The sequence below is a fragment of the Nipponia nippon genome, unplaced genomic scaffold (assembly GCF_047370975.1).
Source record: "Nipponia nippon isolate SJK-2023a ecotype South Korea unplaced genomic scaffold, ASM4737097v1 scaffold_4, whole genome shotgun sequence".
Lineage (NCBI taxonomy): Eukaryota > Metazoa > Chordata > Aves > Pelecaniformes > Threskiornithidae > Nipponia > Nipponia nippon.
Window position 1 is genome coordinate 1,671,599 of NW_028262358.1, and position 24,659 is coordinate 1,696,257.

The window sequence follows — 24,659 nt, forward strand, 5'->3', positions numbered from 1 at the left end:
AAGCTATGAAAGTGGGGTTTTAAGTGGTATACATGTGGTGTATGTGCTGACACTGATTGTCCTCTTTCATTATTTTTTGAATCAGTACACAGAAGAGGAAGCTAGGAAATTAGGAGTGGTTGGCTGGGTTAAAAATACCAGTAAAGGAACTGTTACGGGCCAAGTTCAGGGTCCAGAAGATAAAGTAAATGCAATGTAAGTATTTTTGGTGGTTTTTTAGTCTTACTAAAGTCATTTACAGAAATATTTTTAATCCAAAGTGACAAGTAGATTCATATGTCAGTAATGCAACAGTACTTTCAATAACTGGTTTTGAGGAGTTAAGGAGATAAACTTTTCTACAGCTTAAAAGAAGGTAAGCTTTAAAAATAGTGTGTGGTATTGGCCAGTTTTAATTTCTAATGTCACACAGTTTGTCAGCGTATTTCCCTAACGCATTATTTTCTTGTGAAATGAAGAAAAAGCCTTTATTCATACACGTGAGCACAGATCTAGTTTTTAATTCTGCAAAACAACACTAAGGAAACAGACTGAAGAACTTCTTGAAATGCTTGCGCAGCCTGTGCTTAAATCAGTTCAAAGGAAACTGGGTTTAAGTATGATTTTTTTTTTTCTGATTTAAAAATTAATACATTAATACACATTTCAGCAAAGGCCTGTAGTCTCTACCATCTGGAAATAAATTTTGAAATATTTTGGTGTCTTTAAAAGAATGGATATGATTGTCTTTGTTAAACTGCCAATTTCCAAATGCTTACAGCTATCACTGAGGAAATGATGCCTGGAAAAACAGAAAGCCCAATTCAGTTGCTTCCAACTATCATTTTTTGCAAGTGTATATAGGGAGATTGTTGGGAGTTCCTAAAAACCCTTCAGTGGTTTGTACTCTCAACAAAGAATGAGTGGTGGTAAAACTTTCCTTTGTAAGCTTTATTATGGATGGACAATTATTAGTGCAAATTCTGCTGGCACTTACCAATACACAAAATGCTTCAAAACTGAACTTTAAAGTTGGCTTTTTGCAGAGAAAAGTGTTATGCTTTCTGGTGAAGAGATTTATGTGTGATTATCTAATGTGACAGAAGTATTTGTAGTAATTTTCTTTGGTCTTGAGCTTAACATTAGGTTGCTTATCTTGGGCTGTGGAACATTTACAAAGCCAGAGAAACATTGGTTGGTTGTTTCCTAGGTCAAGTTTATACTTATTTTCTGGAAGACCTTTGTTAATGGCCTGATCTAAATATTTTCTAAATTTAGTATCATGGTGCCATCTCTCTGGTTAATTTAGAACACCGAAAATGAACGTGTGAGAAATCAGGATTTGGTTTCTATTTGTTGAAGTACTTTTTTCATTGAAAAATTTCTAGTCAGTTGATGTCTTAAGCAGGTTTAAGTGAAAGCACAGCTTAGCTCCTGGAGTTTCTTGTATTTGCATGAACTAGGATTGCTGCAGAATGCAGTGTTTTCATCCCTCCTTTTCCCTTTCTCGTTATCTGTGTTGATGGGATTTAAAGGAAGCTGCACTTACCCCAACACCAGAAAGTTTGTGTGTAATAGGGGATCTTGCAGTAGAGCTGCAAAATAAGACTAAAAGATTAGGCTTCTTCTCAAACATGTGTTGGCATACAGACTATTCCAAAAGGAAATAAGTTTTTTAATTTTTTATTGTTATACAATTTTAACCAGGGTCAGCAAGCTGGATTGCAACCTAAAAAAAAGTTGAAGCTTTTGATGTATATTGTGTTTGATATTCAGAGGAAATAAAAAATTCTTTTGAGTTGCCGCTTCTTCATTTTATGCTTGAAATCCATTAATTTCCTCTGATATGGGAATAATGTTGTGATGCTGAAGTTGAAGTATGATTTTGAAGTATGCATGTATTACTAAATTGGAGGTTCTAGAGTAGAATGCTGAAGGGGAAACAGTTCACTTTGCCTTGCTCCTTGTGTGTCCTCTGATAGAGTGAAAAGGTAGCGAGTTTATTTTTGGCTAAATTGGTGAACTTGCACGTGAAAAGGGAGCTATTGCATATGAAAAGCTACTTGGAAAGGCCCTTATTTCTCTCTGCTAGTACATGTTAATAGAAGATCAAAATAGATTTCAGTGTTTCAAGTTTTTTCCAGAGCTTACATCATTTTTTTGTAATGCTGAGTCGTGGTTCCTAGGAATTCATAATACTGTGTTCTAGATTCAAGGGTTATTTAAAATGCTGTATTAAATAAAAACAAAATGAGGCTTGCTTCTGCTGTGACAAATTAATATAAATCAGTAATCCTAAACATTTGTATTCAAACTGTGATAAATAATCAGGAGGAAATTCTGGCATGAACTTCCTGTGCAAGCTCTGGTTTGTATTTGCTAGATATTCAGAACTTAAGAGACTGTATGTGTATGTCATTTTTTGATTTTGGAGATCTCGTATGTTAAAGAAATTGAATAATTTTTGGAGAAATACAGTATATGAATCAACACTGTCAGATATTTCAAGAAAGGCTCCTGGTGAGTGTTATTTCAAATATTGGAACAATGTGTTATCTTGTGGAAATCTTTCAAGAATAGTTTGTGCAGTGTCTTTTGGACAGGTATTTTAACACTTGCATAAGTTTCCAAATTAAACTTTAGGCACAAAATAGCCTGACTTTCAGAGGTGCAGCACTTGGACTCTTAAAAATCACATAAATGGTAATAAAATGATTTGTCAGTTGTTTTACTGGTTCTGGCTTGTTAATGTTAGTATTTTTTAGGGGTATTTTGGTCTATCATAAACAATGTTTATCTTTTCATGATGCTAAATAGAATCAAGAACATAAGCTAAAAAGAGAGTAGGGATGCCGTTAGAAAGTACAGTTCTAGAACAGGTTAATAGAAAAAGCAATATGGGAGGGAGGAAAAGAGGGGTAAGGGTCTGAGAGGAGGATAAAGATAGGGGAAGTATAAAAAATGTGGGAAAGACACCATGAGGCAATTCAATGTTACCAGAAGCATGGAGCGAATAACAAAGCATGCCTTTGTTCTGGAGCAGTAATGCGGCAGACCTCTAACCCAATGGTTTTCCAGCAGCAGTCCTTTGCTCCTGATTTTCTGACCCTTTTTATTCTATTTTGTAATGTTCTTTGTATTGTGAGGCACAGCTGGGAAGCGTCCAGTACAGGCTCAAGAAACAATACCTTTATATGATTTTTATGCAGGCTGCAAGGGTAAAATATAACCCTGGGAGGAACTATGAGGATGGTGCTGGTGATCTATTTTAAGCATTATTGTAATGCATGTGTGGAGTTCAGATGGAGAGTGACCAGAACCAGTATAAAGTGGAGAAAATAAGATCTAAATGAGGGGAGTTGGAGGTATGACTGTCCACCCATACTTAAAGCTCTCTAGTGAGGTGAGAGCATGTTAGAGAAGATCTGTTTTGAAAATGAGCCAGGCAGGTAACTGATGATCTTTGGAGAGTCATGGGTAGTCAAATATAACTTTATTGTATTAGAACTGAGGGATGAAGTGCGGGAAGGCAGACAGAGGCTTCGTATCTACTAGCGCAGGACATATATATGTATCTATCCAGCAGCAGCTACTGCTGCAGATGCAGAACAGAAGAGTGTTTGCTAATGCAGGCAGTGGGCTGTGGGTTTGGTTCCTTCCCATCCTGCCCGGGAAAAGAACTGGCCTCTTTTACCTGAGCCTGGTGTCGTTTCTCAAGCAGTCTGCTGAAGCCTGGATTTTGTCCTAGAACATGAGAAGTAGTTGTTTCCCTGCAGACATAAAATGTGATTATGATTAATTACTTTGAAAGATGATGTGCAAAATAAAGTTTGCTCTGGAGCATGTAACAACTTACAGGGCCATTCTGACTCTTGTGGAAATAAGTGGAAAATGATAGGTAAGTATGAAGGATTGGGGCCTGAAAGTGTTGCACATGCAAGAACTTTTATTCCTATTGGACCATTCACTTAGCGTTGAACATGGGTATAAATTTTTGTTGAAGTGGTGCAGGGAGGCTGACTTTGATTTATGTTCTGTGGTGGTGAAATCTTGAATATGCTGAAAACTGGCAAAACTTACCGAGTTCCCTGAGGCTAGAGTTTCAGTGTGAATTTCGCTGAAATGCAAGAAGCTTAAGGTATGAATGAGCAGTTTTTCATTTTAGATATTTTCATTTCAAGATTTGTCTCCAGTTTGTTTTTAATGAAAACTTCTGTATTCTCAAAGATCAGGTGACTTTTAAGTAATGTATTTTGAAGCCAGTTTATTTCAATTGGGAGATCTTACAGACTTCTTAAAAAGTCCTGAGAACCTTTTACCTGTAAGCTTGCTTTAATATCCCTTGCTTTTTAACCTCTAGATGGAGCTGTTTGTTCTGTAGATACTTTCAACTATACATGCTTCATTTGAAGTGAATCTATTTTTAGGCTGTTATGGTAGAATCCATCTTTTTCTTCACTACCTTTTTCCCTACTGTGTGTTATAGTCCTGTTTGCTGCTACTGCTCCACATAGATAACACTTATTATCCTCAGATACTAAAAGCTTATTTTCAGTCTTTTACCTGTCTGTAAGCCAAAGAATACTAAAGTCAGAAGAAAAGCAGAGTCGCAGCATTTCTAAAACATAGTGACGTAAGGTTTTATGGTAAACCGAAGGCTTTTTTTGCCAGCCCAGATATCGTTAAATGGGGTAGAGGAGGTAGTCCTTTGGTATCTTTTTTCAGGAAGACTTATAGTACAGGGTTTTTCATTACAGTATCTTGTGATTTTTTTTCCATTTTATTCCTTAAATAAGGTTAGAGCCTTTGTAGTCATTGTGGTTGTTGCCATAGCAACTTGCATTGACAGGCTAGAAATTACTTTCCTATGAGAATTTTTTGAACTTTGAATGATGACATATTACTTGGTTATCCATTAAAAAAGGAAGGTAAGACTCTTACAGGTTGCCAAGTTCAGAATTTATTCCCAAAAATCAAAGATTTCAAATCAGTCTGACACTTTAAAATGCAAAATCTTAGGATGTTTTTTAGACACAAGTAGTATAATAACAGCATAGTAAGTATTTTTCCTGTCTTTGTAGAAAGGCATGATATTAAATATAGATTGCTTGTCTTGGAAATTGTTTTTTAGTAAATTAATGCTAATTTAATCTGGATGTTCTAATTTTTAATATTGGTCAGTTATGAAGAATTAATATTAAATATATAAATGATACAAGACTTGAAAATTACTTCAGTGTGTATCTGCATAGAAAAATAGAAATTTTTACCACATGAAAGGGGAGAAGGGAACTCTGTATTACTTAATATTGCAAGTGTCATTCTGTCTAATTAGTCAGGTGTATCCAAGATTCCTGTCTATACCAACTGGTGTTGAAGAAATACTTTTTTCAATATAATTTTTTAATTGTTTGCAGAGAATAGCCCTGATCACATGAAATGAAACTAAATGCTAGTGAAAAAACCCTTCATATTTAGACTATGACTGGATTCCTTGAGCAAAAGTCTAGATCTTAATACTCAATTTATGTTGAGATATGAATTGAATAGTTTTTTAGTCTATTTTGACATTTGTCTCCATCTTAAAAGGATATTTTAAAAAAATTTCAGCTCAATCTAAAAGTTATTTAGGAGAAGAAACTGTAACACTTCTTTGCACATGAACCTAGGCATAATGGTAGAAATGAATCTGCAGGGGACACTTGTACAGACAAGGAAGTGGTTTAGGGTTTTAGATATATTTGAGATCTCTGCGGTATACCCAGAAGCCTTCTCTTGAACAGAAGACAAAGGCAGTTGAGTGAAAAGTTCAGAGAGGCTGGGAACATTGATGGATTCAGGAAAGAATATGGAAGTCAATTTGGGTTAGGCAACAGGTGATCTGTAATGCGACTGCAGACCGGGTATCAGTAGATTCAAGAAGTGGTGAGTAACATCAGACTAGCAGGAAAGGTACAAACCTTCCAAAGATGCTTTTATGTCTATTGGGCAGAGAGGCAGCATGATACAGTAACCAAAGGTGTGCTGTAATAGGAAAAAAACAAACATGACATTGTAGGAGATTGGTCCTAGAGATAGAAGGAAAATTCTGAAGTCTGTTAGCATGGGAGAGGAGAATGTCAGAGGGATAAGTGCATTGGGGTGGAAGTGAAATACCAAGAGGGGTGTGTGTGTGAAACCAAGTTTATGGTCAAACATGGTAGAGAGGATTTACCAAGAAAGAGATCATTAGACCATCTTAATACAAGTACTTCTAAAACAAATTGAGTAGACTGTGAGAAACTTTTACCATTATTCAAAGATGAATACAGTTGTTTGCAAAATAGGCTCCAAATTCCTAGGTATACATTTTCAGGGTTGTATTTATTAAAAAGCTGTAAAAATTTATTACTGGAATGATTTAATTACTAGCTGTGTTTAATGAACACACTGGCTGAAATTCCATTGTATCTTTTATCTGATCAAAGAATGTGTAGGCCAAGGTGAATGTTAGCATCCCACATGTCTAGAAAAGCACACAGACACAAAAATGCATCTGCTAGATTTGAGGTTGATCATACAAAGAACACTGGTCATTATATGCTTCAGTGTTACAGAAAACATTTATAAAATTGTGCCGACTAATACTTTTTGCCATGCTGATTTTCTATAAAAATACATCTGCACTGATACAGAGCACTTAATGTTTACCTTGTGTCTTGTCAATGAGGCAGCTATGTGCCATAATAGTATGGCTTAAATAGTTCCTGGATATGCTGTTCTTGGGAAGCTGATAGTGATATATTTTGAAGGAAAGGGGAGAGGGAAATTAAAATTGTGTGCATTAAGCTTTTTTTTTACTTTGCTAAAATGCAAACAGTGAAAAAGGGTTAGGATGTGTTCTCATTTATGATTGTAATGAAGTACAGTTTTTACATTAATCACTGCTGAAGCTGATTTACAGTATTTCAGTGTCTCAATAGCAGTCAGATGACAAGAAATACGATGGATTTTTATAGTTCACTGTGGGTCCAAGTATAATGGTAAATGTGACCATCTCTCTTCATACTGAATGTTTGAGGTATTAATTTCATATCTATGATTATTTGTTTACTGCTGAAAATTAACAGGCTAAATTGTGAACTATTTAAGTTATGCAGGCTCAGAGCTTGGTCCTGTAAATTAAATTTACTTATGACAAACTGGGAAGAAAGGAAGTAAACCTTGTTCTTTGGAGTTTTAGCAGTTCAAAACTAGATTACTGTTAAATTAGTCTACTGTAGCACTGTACTCTGCTTGCAAAGACAAGGAATGGGTTCGGTAAGTCAGATATAGTTTTTTGTTACTGGTTTCTGAGAATAAAACCAATAAGGTGTTACTGACACTGAGCTGCAGGAGAGAGCTGTATGCTTCCAACACAAAACTGGAGGCCTGGTGGCTTATCCTTGTTCTGCCCTTGCCATTTCATATTTTACAGCAATGCTGACTGCCCTGTAGTGAAGTCCTCTCTTGTTGGTCACTTAGGGGCACAGCAAAAGGCAATTCTCTCCCTGTGGACCAAGAGTGGTTGAAGAGGTGTAGCTCTCCACTGAAGGTCATCCAGCCCACCAGTGACAGAGCCAGAAATAGAAATGGACTCCTGGCACAGGTCCTGTCCTTTTGACAGTGCTGGATTGTCACTGTTCTTTAATTTGAAATGCCATAAACCACTAAAGCTTTTAACCATGCTTATGTCTTTCTGGATATGGAATAGTGCAAAAAGAATGCTTTGCACAACCCCATTTCTTCTGCTGGGGTATAAAGATAGCTGTATGGTATGACCTTGTAGATTTTTTTTTAATCTAGTAATTTTTACAGTCCCTGTGAATCTGCAGTAGTGCAGTAGAACTGGCATTCTTTATAGTCTGCTTCCATTTATGATCACGGAAGTGTTCATAGCAACATATTTTGATAAAAATAGTTTAACAAATTATGCTAAATGTCAGCTTATAATACAAATAGTTAATTAGGATTTACTGAATACTGTCTTATTAGAGCTTAATCCTCATGTTTTCTTCACCTTCTGAGTATCAGACTTTTTGAAGGAGTGCAGGCTTAGCAATTTAGTCACTTTCAAGAATAAAACAAAAGTTCCTGTTGAAGATCACATGTTTGCATTGATGGTTAAGGTTGCTAAGTTAAGGCAGTGTTTAATTCTCACAGCTAATATTCTAAAATACAGGTTATAGTTTAGTCTCATACCATAAACACAAGTCTACTGAGGTATTTTCATTAGTTGGGGGGAGGGAGGCACCTCTCAACAGCTTATGGTATTTGATGCTTGAATTGATTCAGTGAAGAATGTTTCTTCCAGCTCCTGCTGAAGCTGCCAGAAATGTCTGTTTGCTTCAGGAGCCATACGACTCCTTTTGTTCATTAAAATATTAAGGTGTTCCACACTTTGCATGTTTGTAGGTCTCTAAAGGAAAAACAGTTGCTGCAAGCCTCTCATACATACCTGGCCTCCTGTTCTTATTAATAGTGAGCATAATAATATTGGTTTAAATGTTAGATACAGAGAAGACACAAAGCTGCTTTCCTTTTATGTTTATAGAGCATCTACCAGATGTTATCCCTGCATTTAAACAGGACCAAATTTCTGGAATTGTGCCTCTGGAATAAGAACTGTTATTCTATAGTGTCTTGGAAAACTTGGTATGTGATCTTGGGCAAGGTGCTTAACTTTTTTTTTTACTCTGTCTCTCTGGTGGCTTGCCTCTTTGGAAGTGATGGTTCCACAGGGATGTTGCTTCATTAATGCTTCAAAGTCCTTTAGCAGTATTAATACACAAAGTCCTAATTTTCTACAGAATTCCAGACACTCATTTGCTTAGTTGATGACTATCTGTGATAATGTTCAGTTCTCAACTCTCTGCAGTTGAAAGCAAGTAGGATTGCAAGGTTGTATTGGATTGTACTATAAACACAGGCAAGTAGAACTGTTGTCTGGGCACTCAGTTTAGGGATTTTCTTGCATAATTAGAAGTGATGTGTCTTAGATGCACACTGAAAAATCAAGAAACTTATTTTGACTCTAATCTTCTTAATTAAACCACAGTAACTATTCTAAAGCAATTCTGTGCAGGACTGGTTGAGCTTTCTAGGAGACTTTTCAAAATACAAATGCCAGTAAGATGTGTCATTTCTACTGGAAGCCTTATTCATTTGAGCAGTTTAAGCATTTATGCATTCTTTGTAGTTGATATTGCTGGGACTGTGTGTAATGCTTTGATATTTTGAAAGTGAAAATATTTTATTACTGATACCGTAGGATGTGGAACAGTTCAATGCCATTATTCTGGCTTTTTGTGCTGAAGAAAGAATGTTCTAGATGTCTTCAGTGCTCTAACACAACATTTACAGAAACACTAATGAGTAAAAGATCAGTTTAAACTAGTATTTTTAAGAAGCTTTTGTACTCCAGCTTATCAAGGGGAATAACTCTGTACACAGTTAAAAAAAGATCTTTGGCAACAAATTTGTAATCATCAATAAAATAAAAGCATGTACTTAAAGTGTAGGTTTCTTTGAAACCGATTACAGATGCTACATTTGACAAAGCTGCCTGGGTTTTTGTGGTATGAAATAAAACTATACTTGAGTGATGTAAGGTTCTAAATGTTTTCCTATCGAACATGGCTTACTCTGGCAAGGTTGCTGAGGCAATGTCTGTGTTGCATTCTGAGGCGCAGTCTTTCTTTGCCCCTGCTGAAACAGCCAGAAGCTGTGGGACTCTGTTTTCATGGCAGTGAACCTAAGCTGCTGTACTCTGCTTCTCAGCAGGGTTTTCTAGCTTGAGCTTAGTGCTTCACCAGTGATACTCTGTGGCTTCCAGTCATCTTGGCGCGTGGCAGGGCTTGCTTATGTGTGCCTATATCAAATTGCATAAACATAATGGAAAGGAAATTGAGAAACTTGTTGTAATTTCCTATGTAGAAAAGACTCGGATGCTGGTGAGACTGAATTTATTCATGTGCATGGATTGCACACATGCGATTGTATATAAACTCCAGTGAGTTTATATACAGGCATCTTGGCCACAGCTTGCATGTGATGTTTCAAACAAGTTCTGAAAATAAAAAACAACTAATGTGGTTCTTAAAGAACAACTTCAGAAATGTTATCTTTTGTTTTGCCTTTTTTAGTCAAACACATTTTCTTTGACCTCAAATTCTGAGGTGTTTTTTCTACTGAAATAAATTGGGGCATTTAAAAATGTGTTTTAAGCTGCATTGCTTAAGGCTAATGTGTTTCAGCAGATTAGGCACAAAGATTGTGTAGGATGGTTTTGACTTTTTTCAGTGTTGCCCAGAAAGCCGTGCCAAAAGTATGATATAAATTCTGGTATGAAAATTTTTGGTTTGGTTTCATGTGAATTCTGATGTTTCTCCCTCAGTAGGCACTAACTCACATTAGTGTGAACCAAGAAATAGCCAGGGGTACCTACACTGTAGCTGGATATCATAGTGGATCTTTGCCTTCTGAGAAGTGTGAAGCATAAGAATTAACAAATATTCTGTATGCTGAAAGGGTAACTAACACTGTTTATACAAACTTATCGTTTAAGGGTGTCCACTTAATGTTCTAACCTACAGAAGCTTACTGAGAAGGAAAAGAATTCAGATAACTGCTCTAAAAATGGAGGTTAAATGTACAGAGCAATGTTAAAAGATCATTACTGAATTTGTGAAGCCAAGCATTCAAAAGTGAGGATAGACTAGAAATGAGTTGTACTACAGTGCACTATAATGTCTGTTTTGTTCTCTGATCTTCCCGATTGATGGCTGAAGGGGTTTGTTTTCCTTTTGTGTGTGCTGATTGTATTTGAAGATTAATAGTCCAGTAAGTAGGGAACAAGCCTGTTATGACCACTTTTCTATCTTAGAGGGATGAAGAGTATTATTCTGAGTCTAGAGATTTGTGCTTATAATCCGCAGGAGAAAGCAACATTAAACTAATATTAAGGTTGCATAATGTAAGGATGAAAAGACCTTTACAAGAATGCTGCTGCTGTTCCCAAAACAAGGGTTATGAACAAGGCAAACAGATTCAGGATTAAGCTGGTAGTAGCCCTTGCTTCTGGTGAGAAATCAGGAGGAAGTATTTTTCAGATGCATTACATCATGTGTATTAGTACCAGATGCAAGAGCTCTTCCATAGGAATGCAAAGATTTTGTTGTCCAAATGGACAGCACACAAAGGAGGGGGCAGAGAGTTCACCATGAATCCTGTGTTGGGTGGGTGGATTTGATTTAGTTCTGAATTCACCAGTGTAACTGCGCATGTATCCTATGAATCTTGCTACTACTGATCTTACCAACATTCTGGTGGTAAAAATGCTGACTTGGAAAAGCATCATCTCTCTAGGATTTAAGTGCTTAATTAGCTAGGTGAATCTAGGCCTTTAAGCAAAATCTTTTACTTATGCTATACTGCATAGATAGCCAGAAAGAAAGAGGAAGCTAGTTAGAGCTTGTTTTATGGGGAAAGAACTCTGAAGCCTTTTTATATTGCCGAGATACCTGTTTGGTTTATTCCACAAATTACTGTAGTACTGATTTGATTCATGGGTGAGCTGTGTTCAGTTTATTTACCATATTTTTGTAGAAGATGAGTATGTTTCACACTTATGTACTTAAGATATACCCTTTGCCAACAAGAGGAAAAAAAAATCAAAATTGCTTCTGATGCTGCTCTTCTCTCTGCCACTACTAGTGCATTGCAGCAGTAGAAAAAAAATGTATTGCTGGGTAACTTCATTATATAATATATAACTCAATTTTACCTTGTTGTTTTTTCCCAGCTCCTTCCTCCTTTCCCTTGTCTTACACTCCAGGGAAATAGTGTTTATTTGCTTAATGTGGTGCCCTGAGATTTTTCCCTTGAACTATGCTGAATGTTACCAGCTATCCTGCAGAGTTAACGTTACTTTCTGTGTCTTCGCCTTTCTGTTTTATGTGGCCCCTCTGAAGGGGATACTGAAGTCTCTTTACAGAGAATCATTTATATAAACTTGGAGAAGATGCTGGGTTTGGTCTGACATCCTTTTGCTCTCAAGTTGATTTACTGTATTCACTCTGTTACTGGATTAGAAGCTTTCTTTTCAAAGCTGGTTTTCTTTGATGTTTTCCCCATAGTTGGGGTGAAACAGCCGGCTGTTTTAATCTATAATGAATACTCTGCTTGTGTACCTTAAGTACTTTCCACTGGTGTTCAGACTTGTGCTCCGATGTTGTGATGCTGTGGGCTCTTCCTGCTTGTTTCTCTGCTGCTAAAGGAACAAAGACAATCAGTCTGGAAAAAGTCTGGAAAGTATTCAGAACTTAATGAAAGAAAAGCAGGGTTTCAAATGGGCAGCTGATATTATGTTTGGAAAAGATCCCTTGAACTCCTGATGACCATTCTGATGGGAGAGGGTCCTGGGCAAATAGTTTTTCTTCCTTTTCTGCCTCTATAAGCCATAGATTTTTAATATAATAGGAAAAAAAACTATCTGGAGCAACACACCCAATCTATTCCAGCTCACAAATCTCCCAGCAGTCATTTAATGAGATTTCAGTCACATTTTTGGATCTGAGCATGTTTTATCTACCATATAGGAACTCACCTGAAATCCTGTTTTGCTGTACAAATGCTAATCCTGAGCCTCTGGCCCTGCTCATTGTATAATATAAGCCATTCCTTGAAATTAGATTTCAAGGTGAGTGCTAGGAATTATTCAGACAGCACAGCTATGCCCCACTGTCAGTCTGTGTAGGTTTAAAAACTTCTGTAAATTTAGATGGCTCAGTGTTTTGCAGAGGTGATCTTTAAGAGTTTAGGAAAATGTGATGGTTTGGCTCTGTATTCTAGGAGGGGTGGAGGAGAGCAGCTGGCTGCTGCCAGCCTGAGATCTCCCTGACCCGCTCGGCTTTTGCAGACTGTGGATCCAGGAGCTGGAGCCTGGAAACATGATCTTCCTTGTCAGTCAGGGGGCTGTAAGGACTCTGGCCCTAAGGGAGCTCTGCAGAGGCTGTTGCAGAGCCAGGAGCATTGGAAAGATTGGTCTTGAGCAAGTCTGCATAGCGCAACTATCTTGGGGCTGTGAGCTTTGAAAGTCAGGCTCCCCAGCAGCCTCATAGACAAACTGGCAGAGTATTCTGATGAAAACCACTTTGCTGGAGTGCAAATTCAGTTCCTTTTGGAGATGCATCTGTTCAAACTCTTAGATCAGCTGCCTGTTTTCCAGTGAATCATACCTGTAACCTATCTGTGGTTGGGAGTATATACACAGACAGAATTTTGACTTGTGCTGCTGCACTTTACTGTTGCATGTGCTGTTCCCTACTTGGCTGGGAAGCTGCTTGAGCAGTATTGCTCAGCTTCAGTGACAGGAGCACACATTTGCTGTTCCCTGCTGTTATGTTTGGAAAAAGCTAGGATGTGGTCAGCTTTGCAAAAGTTCAGGCAAACAGGGCTCCCGTGATGCCTTGCAAAATGATGGCTGCCCATTTGGCTGCTTTTCCAGATCTTTTTGTTAGAGCATGAATTGCTGTAATATATTATCCTGCTGCCCTCACGAATGCTCGGCAGTAATCCCCCCGGTGTGTTGTGTGAGACCTGCTAGGGAGAGCAAAGCTGATTGAATGATGGCTGTCCTAGCGATGAACCCTGCTAACACAGTTGTATTTGTGCTTTCAGCTTTCCTCCAACTGCTATATACTCTCAATTAAGGGAGAAAGTGCTGAATATTAGCATGAGTGAAATGAGATACATCTTGGCTTGGTTTGAAGATTCAAGTGCTTTGTATGATAAGTGTGCCAGGGATGTTGGGATATGTATCGGGATCCCCTGAAGACCAAGATCTGATGAATTTCTGTATTGTCCAGTTCACACAACACATCAGTTTTGTGTGAAGTTCAGCTGTCAGGATCTACTGTTACCCAGCCTAGGGGGTGTTTGATGCTGTTATTGCAGTTAATTATGTCATAAATACATCAGTGGCAATATAGTGTAACTTCAAAAAAAAGAGTTCATATTTATTTTATGCTATTGTAATGGTGCTGAAATTGATAGCTGTGAAGGTACTATGTATATTTAGAATGAGTGCTGAGGCAAATTTTGGTAAACACTTGTCTGTGTTACAGCAAAAATGTGAATTAAAATTGCAAACAATTTTGTTGAGTAGCTATATATGGATTATTCCTATGCTGTACATAAACTGCGGCACAGAGCAGCATCAGTACAGTCTCATACAGCAAATCTGTAGTGGAGTTGAGAGGGAGGTGGGGGACTGCTTATAGCCAGTCCTGCACTCATCGTTATAACAAGGTTTCTTCCTTTAAGTTGTTGGGGTTCTGTGCATTGGTTAAAGTCAATAAGGCACTGAAGAATAATACCTTGCTCTAAATCTCAGGGTATAGCATGCTTTTATCTAGTTTCCAGTAACTGCATTTGGACTGTTTCAAAAGACTGTTGCCTTACTGTATCAGTTGATTTCTCTGGGCCAGCTTGGAGCAGTCAGTTTCTGCTAGGTTCAGAAGAAATCATTGCTTTCTTCTCTCAAAATCTCCTCAATGTTAAACAATGCAAAGAAAAAAATTATAGGCTTTAGTCAGTAAGGACCCCATTCTGCTTATTAATGTGTTATAAGAGATTCCTACTACCAAAGAACAGATAGTAAAATTAAGCAATAAAGCCAAAGAATGAGACAGTATAAATTTACCAATGGAAACCTGTAGCACAGAGATGAATGGATTGGCTCGATTGCACAGGAACTGTGTTGCAGACTCTGAATTCAAGTTGTTTCCTGGCTCCCAGTCCAGTCCTTCACCACTCTGTTCTCTTTGCCCTTCTGGTCCTCTGCAGTTTAAAACAAAACAAAACTGTTCAACTTTGTCTGTATTTTATAGCTATTAATAAGAAAACAAATGCCTTTTGTAGTTCTTGCACAATAGAAGTGAAGTGATTGTTATGTATGCCAGCTGGCATTTTTTTGTTAAATGCTAGCATTAATAATAATTAATTGGATAATTACTTAGAAATTTTCTTTCTGGCTCCTGTCCATATGGACAGTATAGGCAGAAAATTCTGAGCCGTAGCAGTGTGGAGTGGAACGTATGAGCAATTAATCGTTTCAGTGAGTACTTGTAAACAAGGTCAGCTCAGCAGGCATTCAGGAAATCTCTTATGAAATGTGATGCTGTCTTCATTATCCTTTTAAAGGGTTTTGGTGTAGGACCAGAACAGCAGGCAAGATTGGTCTCTGCCATGCTGTTTGAGTACATACAGCAGATTTCTCAGGACTTGCAGACCCATAGATAAACACTTAAAAAACCAGACCTGTAGTCTTTTATTAAAACTGTATGTTATTTTCATCTTCTGAAAGCTGTTCTTTTGCCTGAGTTTAGTCACAATTATTCAGTGAATTTACGCTAATAAAAATCTATTCGACTTAGTGTCTGGTTTACTATTTCAGCTAATATTAAGAGATGTTCCTGTTATTCCCAACTAGAAATATGTAGAAGGCTGACAACCTAAATATTGAGCCCCACAGGTTCTAAGAAATGCTAAATATTTTGCTTGACTGTGTTGGGAGTGATCTAATAAAAATAATCTCAAGGTTTCTAGTTGTCAGGCATGTAAGGTATGCCTGCTGGAGACAAATGGAAATTGCAAGTATGGAGCACATATGGGACCCGGGCATGAAGCGGTGTGTTGATGGGATAGGTGCCAGTGTTTGCATTGCCCAGAGTTAAAATGCCATGTTGCTGTGTGGGATTGATGTGGGAGGAGATGCTGGAGCTGGTGGGACAGCGCTGTCACCTGTGTGGGGATCACTGAAGAATCCTTCCCATGAGACCTGCCTGATGCCTTTACCCTGACAACAGTGCCCCTAACGAAGCTGTGCTGTGCTATTGGCTCTCCTCTTCCTGCCTGTGCTTTAACTAGCCTCCCAAATGGAGGTAAAAAAATGAAGTTAATGGCTTTAGCTGGAGTCTTGCATGGAAACTTGTCTTCTCCCAAGGGGATCGTGTCACTGGGAATGTGACTCCCTGTAGAAAGGCATAAGAGAGGTCTGTGTTACCATGTGGTTTGAAAATAGAACTTGCTAAAATGCTCCAAATGTTTTTCCAGCTAATGAGGCTATCAAAAGTTATGACATTAATCTTGAAATCGATAGCTTCTGTACAAATATGGAACCCAGGTGTCTGTAGCGGGGCTCTGTTGGTGCAAGGGTCTGCCTGTGCATATCTCCCTGACTGCATCATGGCACTTGTTGTTATGGGAAACATTTGCCTTACTCAGCTTCGTCGCCTGTTCGAAATCACAGCATACGCTTTGAGATACGGGGGACTTGACAGAAATAGCATATCTTCTTATTCTTTGCCAGGTGATATGTGCTGTCTAACCCAATATTTTTAATGATGAGAGGGAACAGAAATGCCAGAGCACTGAGGGGAGTAAATACGTAGTCCCTTTGGTTAATGTGAGTCAATGTTCCAGGGTAGCAAAGTGTTTGTTTGCAGTGGTGGTTTCCCTGGTAGGTGGCTGCTTATTGTTGCTGTTAGAGAAAACCTCGAAGGACAAAGTGGGAAAGGACAGAGAATTTATAGCAGTTCCAATAATGCATTGGTGTCAAAGTATATCTGGTATGTAGCAAGTGTTAATTTTAAACAGCTGTCTTTAGGTAGAAATAAGTTCTCTGATCTACACCTCCTAAAATACAGTCCAGAACTGTCATGTTCAGCTGGTCACAAGATTAGGCAAATCCGCAAGTGAAAGTTAGCAGTGGTGAAATGAACACGAACAGAGGTGACATGGGCTTGCCGGAGGGTGGAACACGCAGTCTGTTTCAAGTGAATGTTGATGCCACTTGTTTAGAGCATTGTGGTTGGTAACGCTTTTCTCCTCCCAAACTGCCTCCCTGCTCTCAAAGTGGATCAGCAGTGTAACATGCCAATGGCTTTTGGAATTAATCTCAAGGTCGTATCTAAATACAGGAGTACAAAATGCAAAGGGCTGTGCTACATGTTCCCCCCAGCCTGCTGAGGCAAGCAAAATGTATGCTCTGTATCATTATTATACTGTTATCCTGGTCTTCACACTGACTTTAGCGTTTTTAAAAAGCTGCTATATATTTAAAGAAAACAAAAATGTAGTCCATGGCAGTGTAACATAAGCCTCTTACCTTTGCTTAAAACAAGAATTCGTTTAAATAATTAGTATATAAGAAAAAATTACATTTACATTCCATTGTGCATTATTGCCATTGTAGAGAGTATTTCAAACAGGACCTTGTGAGCCTGCTGTCTGCTAAGGGTACAGGATTGTTGATACAGTAAGCAAAAAGATCTTTTTCTTAGAAAAAGACTCTTTTCTTAGCTTTGGAGTTGGGAGCAATGAGACGGAGTTCACGTAAGAGGAAGGCATCAGATGAAGTACTCTAAATGCTGACATAAAAGAAAATGTTAGTTCTGGTTCTATAACCAGCTCAAAGAGGAAAGAGTAAGATAGGCAGGAGAATTAAGTACTTACAAATTTTTTTTTTTGTCCTTGATTCTGTCACTCTTCCATAGCAAGAGCAGCTGTCTCGAGGCCAGCAGACATTGAAATCCATGAGCACTTTTGCCCTCCCAGTTGTTCTGGCTCTACTACAGCTTGACAGCAAACAAGTTCCTCTTGTGGCAATTTAAGTTGAAGTTTTCTCTATGTTTATACTACTACAGTGGGACAAAGTGACTGGATGACAAAGGAATTCTGCCTTGATGAAATTTAAGCAATCTAGTGATATATTAAAAATAAAGAAAGCCAGCCTCATAAAGGGTTTTTTCAAAGCATATGGATCTTGAGGGAAAGATTTTTTTAAGAAAGGTGAAAAATTAAATTCCTTGGGAGAAAGGGATATAACTTAAGAAATTATGCAAAAAGGGCTATTGCTCTAGCAAATAACTTCTGGTGTATTTTAGTAGGTGAATAAAATAAAATGCCTAGAAAGGGAGGTTAGTTTTTAGTTAATTAACTCTGTAGATAACAGAAACGGTCTGTTTTGTGAAGCCTGTCTTCAGGCACACTGATAATACTTGTCACTAATGACTCAGTGATTGTGTCTTCATTGACTGCATTGTGAACTAAAGATTTTTGTGACAATACTTTGTTTTCAAGTCCCAGTGCTTGGTGTACAAATTTGTTGTGTAGGAATTGAAGTTCTGTTTTAAAGAAGGGTTTCCAGCCTTGCATATTGCAGAGGAAAAAGTTGAAACTGTTAAGATAATGCCAAAACCTGAAGGCAAGCAAAACCTCTCAATTTTATTTTGAAGCATAAGATTCCAGTTGGTCTCATGGTTTTCTGGCACTTAATCAGTAAATCTGAATGTGTGGGATTAGTAATAATTAGTGAAAAGGAGATACTAAGAGTATTATGAATAATTTCCAGGTATTTCTTGTTCTGTGCCATATCTGTTCAGGTTCACTGCATGTTTTGTTGTTCTGATGTCTAGTTCTCCTGATAAAGAAAAAAGGATGGTAAAAGTAAAGAAAGTTATGTTCGAGTAATGCCAAGATATGTTTAAGTCTTTTATACTTCTAATCAGGCCCAGTGTAATACTAATGACATAAGAAAAAGCATATCCTGAATCCGTGTTTGATAGTTGGTTCAACTGACTTCTGAATTGTTTTTCTGGAAAATGTTCAGTCAGAGCTCTATCTGAATGTAGAGGGGGGGCCTCAAATTTCTCAGCCTTACAACAAAGTTAAAATACAGTGTGGTGTGTGTCACTCATGAACCAATGAAGTATGGTATGAAATATCAACTGCTTTATAATTTGAGATTCTCCACAGCAAGAATCTCATGTATTGCTTCTGGATGCGTTCACTTCTTTCATCCATTCAGTATTCATTTCTTCATCTCCTGCAGTCTTTCCTTGAACTGTGGAGTTTTTGTATCTTAGGATGTAGGGAAGTATATTTAATTTGTGGTTTGTGTTGTGTTTCTCTTCCTGTAGTTGCATGCAAGATCTCTCTTGATTTATCATATTTAAAATGGTGGTCGTTTAAACTGCCTGCATCCAGTGAAAAAACACGTGTACAGAGTAGGGCTGCTAGAGGAGGACTTTGAGTGTCAGAAGTAGGGCGTGAGGAGATGACACTGCTTTTGGTAGGAATAAGCTTTAAAAGTAACATGATGAACTATAAATTTTGTCTCTAATGTGTTAGATATGGTGAATGGAGTCCAGTAAATCTAAAGAAACATACTCCCTAGATCTGTCAGATACTCAAGGAAAACAAAACTTAAGCTGTTTGTTCCAAAAATATGTAATTTTCATTTGTTTTCAGTATGTTTCTGGAGTAGTTATCTTGGGTGCAGTCATAGATCTTTATTGGGCATTTCTCCAGTTAGTTTCATGTTGCTGGGTTGCTAGCACAAAACAAAAATTGACAAGATAGGGATTTTTTTTTTTTGTCAGGGTCTTCTTGTTTGCAGCTTCTGAAAATCCTTAGCTTGGGGAGCAAAACTGGATATATTTGAGATTGGCAAGGTCTTTGGTATTGAGCAAACTGTTTTTAGCTTTCTCTTTAGAACTCTGTAGAGTTTAAATGGCGCCAAGAAACTATTTTCTGGTTGACTTGATATGTACAGTATAGTTACTGTCAGGAAAGTTTTACTTCAGTGTGTAGGCTTAGTTTTCTGCTCTGTGCCCTTGCAAAAATGGCACAGTGAGCAGCTATTTATTCTGTTTTTCCAGATGCGTTTACCATTTCCAGAGCTTATCCTGAAGTCATCACTCACTTAGGACTCAAGGGAACCTCTGCACTATGAGTCAGAAGTTTTCCTGAGTAAAAACAAGCCTTTGGTCATATCTACAACACTAGAAACTGTCAGTTGATTAATGATTAACATATTGAGTCAATGTCAAACTAAGGAATTGTATTTACTCATAAAAAAAATTAATTTTGGCAATTAACCATCACTCAGGGCAACAGGTTATCAGAATGCAACATAATCATCAGGGCTTTTGGATTTGAGACAATCAACAGGAAGAAAAAAACTTGAGTTGAGGGATAATAGTGGGAAATATAGAAGCTAATGGGAGATAACTAATTTTAGATGCCTATATGTACAACATCTCTGCTGTTGACTGCTCCTTGATTATCGGTTTGGTAATATTAGGTGATGCCAAATGCAAAATAATAAAGTACTGTGTGTGGCCTGAAGGCTTTCTTGTGTGAATGTGCACAGTCACTCAACTACATAGAACAAAATTCCTTATCAAGATGTTCAGGTTGCATTGTCCCTGTGCATAATTACTTCCATGCTCCTGCCCCTCTCCCTCAAGGCCTTTTCAATTCCAGAATTTTGTGAGTGAGGCGGAAATGAGATAGCAATGTTTGTGATCCATCTAGCGTATTCATACACTGAGCATAAGGATGGGTGGACAGGCTGAGTGTTGCCTCTAAATACCTGGAGTGAGAACGTACATGCGGATGACACCTCAAATGGCTCCAGCTGCTGCTGTGTAGCTCCACTCTTAGTAGGAGGTTTGGAAACTGTTTTTGGCTGAAAGTGTGTATTCTGTTAAAAGTCGTTTTCAACACTGACACTAAAGGGGGGGCTGCATGGACAAGGGCTGTCACACAAATATTAGCAATAGGCTGATGCTATTAGTTTCTGGAAGCCATCTAATATATAAATGAAATGAATAGGCTTGAGGAGATTTTGGCGGGGCCCAGAAGAGATACCCCAATATTGTTACAATAAATGAATCCTAAGCAGGTTGGCAGTTGTAGTGCAAATGCACTTCTGTCAGCTTTTTAAGGTACTATTTCTTTAGATACTGCTTTTACAAAATGACTACAGACAAGAAGGTGCAAATAGCCTGAAATGACTGAAACTGCCAGGAAAAATGTGTTTAGGTCCAAAATCTCTGCCAATGCTACCATGAACTTAGACATGATACCGGTACGAATACAAAGGTGACAAACACTTTTGAGATTACATTGCAGGAATGAAAGTATCTTTGACTAAAGGTATTTAATAAGCTGAATTCTAGGATAATGATGTTGATACTAGTGTTCAATCTTTAGTGGGATGACTATGAAAAGCCCTTTATCTGTTCTACAACACATAGGCTTTGTCTTTCATGGCTATATGTATTGTGCTAAAGAACACAGTTCTCTAGAGACTGCTTACACAACTCCTCATCAGTCTTTGGGCCTACATCACAGAAATGAAGATATTAAAGATCTTTTTCAGTCATAAACTCTAAAACAACTCATGCAGTCATTCTGCCTTTGTGTCTAACTCTTCTACTTCACCTTATCCAAGGCTCAAAAACTTCTGCTTGACCAGCTAGCCTGTGCTCCGCTCCTCAGCCTTCCTGTCTCTTTCCTGATTCTCTGGTTCTCTCGTTGGCTTTTAAGATTCACTGCTAACATCTCACTTCTTCTCTTTGAGAAGTTACTTTTCCTCAGTCTCTAGTGCCATGTTTTTGGCACTGTGTAGCTATTTGAAAAAAGATTTAAAGGTGCTTGTATTTGGAGGATTTGGTTCTGTTGTCATTTAAACAAATATATATATATATATTATTTTAAATTCATCCTTGTTGATACGCAGTATAGGCTTTGTAGTTCAGTGTTTTCACACTAGATGTCAATCTACTTGCGTACGTAGAAATTGCTATCTATTTTTTGCCTTCTAGATAGTTCTTTTACCAACTGTACTTGTAGAATCCTGTTTTCCATCTACTTTGCAGGGAAATCAATGCCATGAGAAAAGGGATGAATTTAAATATCAATTTTCTTTTGGTGGCTAATATTGAAGAACACTTCTTCCAAATAAGACAGCAGTTTCGGGATTGCCAAGTGTAATTAAAAACTTTGATTTCAATAAAGCTGGTTGACAGCTTTGAAAATGAAATTTCAACAACATGGAAGCAGAAGTTGGAAAGACCTAGGCAGAAATATTTTTTCTAATTGCTGAACAGCAATTTAACAAACCTATTAATACTTGTTGATAGCTGTGTCTTGCCATTTGAACACTGTAGGTACTGAGTTGAGTAAAAAGGCTGAATATTTGTGTGACCAGTCTCTTGTTGGCTGTGTAAACCTTTTGTTTGCAAGAAGCAATCCGAAGTTCCCAGAAAATGGAGGCTGCAGAAATAGAATGCTAAGCTAGAGGGAATAATAGATGTGTGCTCATGTCACCCCACCTCTGTTCTGCTTATTCTATTCCCGTAGCAGGCAGTGTGTTGAGGGATATAAGAGGAGCCAAACTAAACTCAGTAGGAACACTGCTGTCATAATGGTGACCATGAGAGGGGAAACTTGAGTATGAAACATTTGGAAGTCTGAAAACATTGATTATAAACATAGGTACAATTAATCTTGTCTACTGTCTTGTATAGAAAAATGCATAATTCATAAAGATGCAGAGAAACTTGTTTCAGTGCTTATTTCTTAATATCTTTCCCTCTCTTCAAATACCATTCTTACAGGGTCTTAGTGAAATGAGATGTTTGAATTAAAGGAGGAACAGTGCGATATAGTGTGGTGTGATTGCAAAATACAATACAGTTTTAGGCTTACAGTAGCAGACATGATGAGGTGTTTGAAGTCCATTTAACATGGTATTCACCTACAAGCCAGGAGATGCAAGTCTTAGCTCACATCTGTACTTATTTAAGGATGAATATTCTGGAGGTGTCTGTGGCTGTCAGAGGTACTTACTACTCCAGAGGAATCCTCCAATTTTTCAGTGATTAAGTAGTACTATTTTTGAAGAGTAGGAGGATTAGGAAGAACAGAAACACTTCAAAAAAGTTTTAATTTTTATGATATATCCTGCTTCTGCTATATCTTCTAATTCAAGAAATCACAGGGGAAAAAAAGGAGCGTCTGAAGTGTTTAATACTGTGTGGAAGTCAGGTCCTCAGCACCAACCATTGTACTCTACAAACCTGCTCTTGCTAGTCTGTTCCTGGCTAATGTAGATATAGCCACGCTGTTTCTAGTTAGCCTGTTTGTAAATGGTACTTAAGTACTAAAACAAAAGCATTTCCCATTTTGACATTGCAGAGACATTCAGAGTGGAAAAACTTTGAGACTGGCAGCAGTACAGGTAGAAGTCTCTGCCTCTCACTTTTTTCTAGATACCTTTAGTATCTTACTCTGAGTAACTGTTTAGAAGTAAACAGAACTAACTGCTGCTATGAATGCTACTGGCAGAATTCAGTGAGTTACACTGAAGTTTCTCGTCACAGAGCAAGTACTAGTGGTTGTGATGATATAACTCCCTTCCTCATGTTAATCTCTTCTGTTGTGTTGTAGCTTCAGTTTTGTGGCAGACCCTCTGCCTCTTCTGAGGAAAGCCTGGTACACTTAGATACCACTAAAGTAGCTAATTGGTCTAACACTTGTGTAACTTTTTTTGACAGAGGTAAATGAGATTCAATGTGAAACTGTTGCTAACATGCTTTGTCATCTTTGCCATCCTGATCCTGGCTGGCTTCCAAACCTAGAGTCAGCTCTTGCAGATGCTGTGGTTTCCCACGGGCAGGAGGGCCTGCTGGTGGGCTGGAGCACTGTGGCATCACTAAGGCATTGCATACTGTCGCCCTCCACCTGAACTGCCCCTACTGATTGCAGTGTCTCACAGCTTAAACCCCAAAGTTCGACAGATTTTTTTTTTCTAGTGAAGCAATGTTTTAAATAGTGCAAGATGAACTTGACCCTAGTTGGAAATATTCAAACGAATTACTTCCACCATGAAGATGTCTTGTGTTATACTCTGATTCTGTCAGATTAAAGCATTGGAGCAATGGTAAATCTGCCCTTAATATCATGCAGGAGTCTTGTTATAATTTGGGTGTATTAGTAGTGGTATACAAATGTAGGTAAAATTCTTCTTAAAGAAACATTATATTGTTTTCTGCATGTCCGTACCTGTTTGGATCAGAGTTAATATTTTTGTATGTCTGCATAAATGAATGAAAGTTCACATACTTTTAAGTTTAATGTGGTTTATAATTGCATCCTAAGTAATTGCATTAACTACTGAATTTTTCAAAGCTTTCAGTGCTTTGTTTGGGGCAAAATTAAAATACCCTTTTTAAAAAATTTTTGGAGTAAGTATCAGTACCTTATTAATATAATTATCTTTCAAGATTTTCCTATTTCTTGAAAAATTTGAGATTAAAAATTCCAAACATCACTGAAGACCCAGAGCTGGCCAGTGTTGCTAGTGATTTGGAGATCTGGTATATTGTTTAGAGATTCCTGGAGGATGCATGGTAGAATGTGGTCCTTCCCATTTACGCTTCATTTTGTGTTATTTCACAGGGCTTAGTATCAGTCAAAGAGACAACTTTACACACCGAGCCACCATTCCCAGGGGCTGAACTGAACAGGGCCATTACTATTACTTTGTAGCTGACTGATACCAACCCTGTTAAAAACTTTGCTAACCACTGCTGTGCTGAGAGCTCTTTCTGGCCTATGGGGTGAGTGTAGAGTCACTTGGACCATATTCCCTGGATACTGCTGATAAAAATAGCTATTGAATGTGTATTTTTTAACATAAATTTGCCTCAAATATCTATTAAAACTGTCAAATGTATGTAAAGTAATTAATGAAAAATAATTTGCTTTAAGAAAAATTCTTTTGATCAGCTGGAATGATTTGTATC

The 24,659-nt window shown here is 37.8% G+C and overlaps 2 protein-coding genes across 2 annotated transcripts in view; one reads left to right on the forward strand and one right to left on the reverse strand.

Annotated features, from left to right (window-relative positions):
- Positions 1-24,659, forward strand: part of ACYP2 (acylphosphatase 2) — a 45,509-nt gene that overhangs the window by 3,124 nt on the left and 17,726 nt on the right. Inside the window, exon 3 of the mRNA XM_087777298.1 lies at positions 86-195. Within this exon, the coding sequence (XP_087633424.1) occupies positions 86-195 (110 nt within the window). The remainder of the gene's footprint in view (positions 1-85; positions 196-24,659) is intronic.
- Positions 3,631-24,659, reverse strand: part of LOC148053062 (uncharacterized) — a 28,886-nt gene continuing 7,857 nt past the window's right edge. Inside the window, exons 3-7 of the mRNA XM_087777184.1 lie at positions 17,515-17,627; positions 14,702-14,838; positions 12,189-12,268; positions 5,940-6,003; positions 3,631-3,749 (exon numbers count right to left, since the gene is read on the reverse strand). Coding sequence (XP_087633310.1) covers positions 3,724-3,749; positions 5,940-6,003; positions 12,189-12,268; positions 14,702-14,838; positions 17,515-17,627 — 420 coding nt within the window. The 3' untranslated portion in view covers positions 3,631-3,723. The remainder of the gene's footprint in view (positions 3,750-5,939; positions 6,004-12,188; positions 12,269-14,701; positions 14,839-17,514; positions 17,628-24,659) is intronic.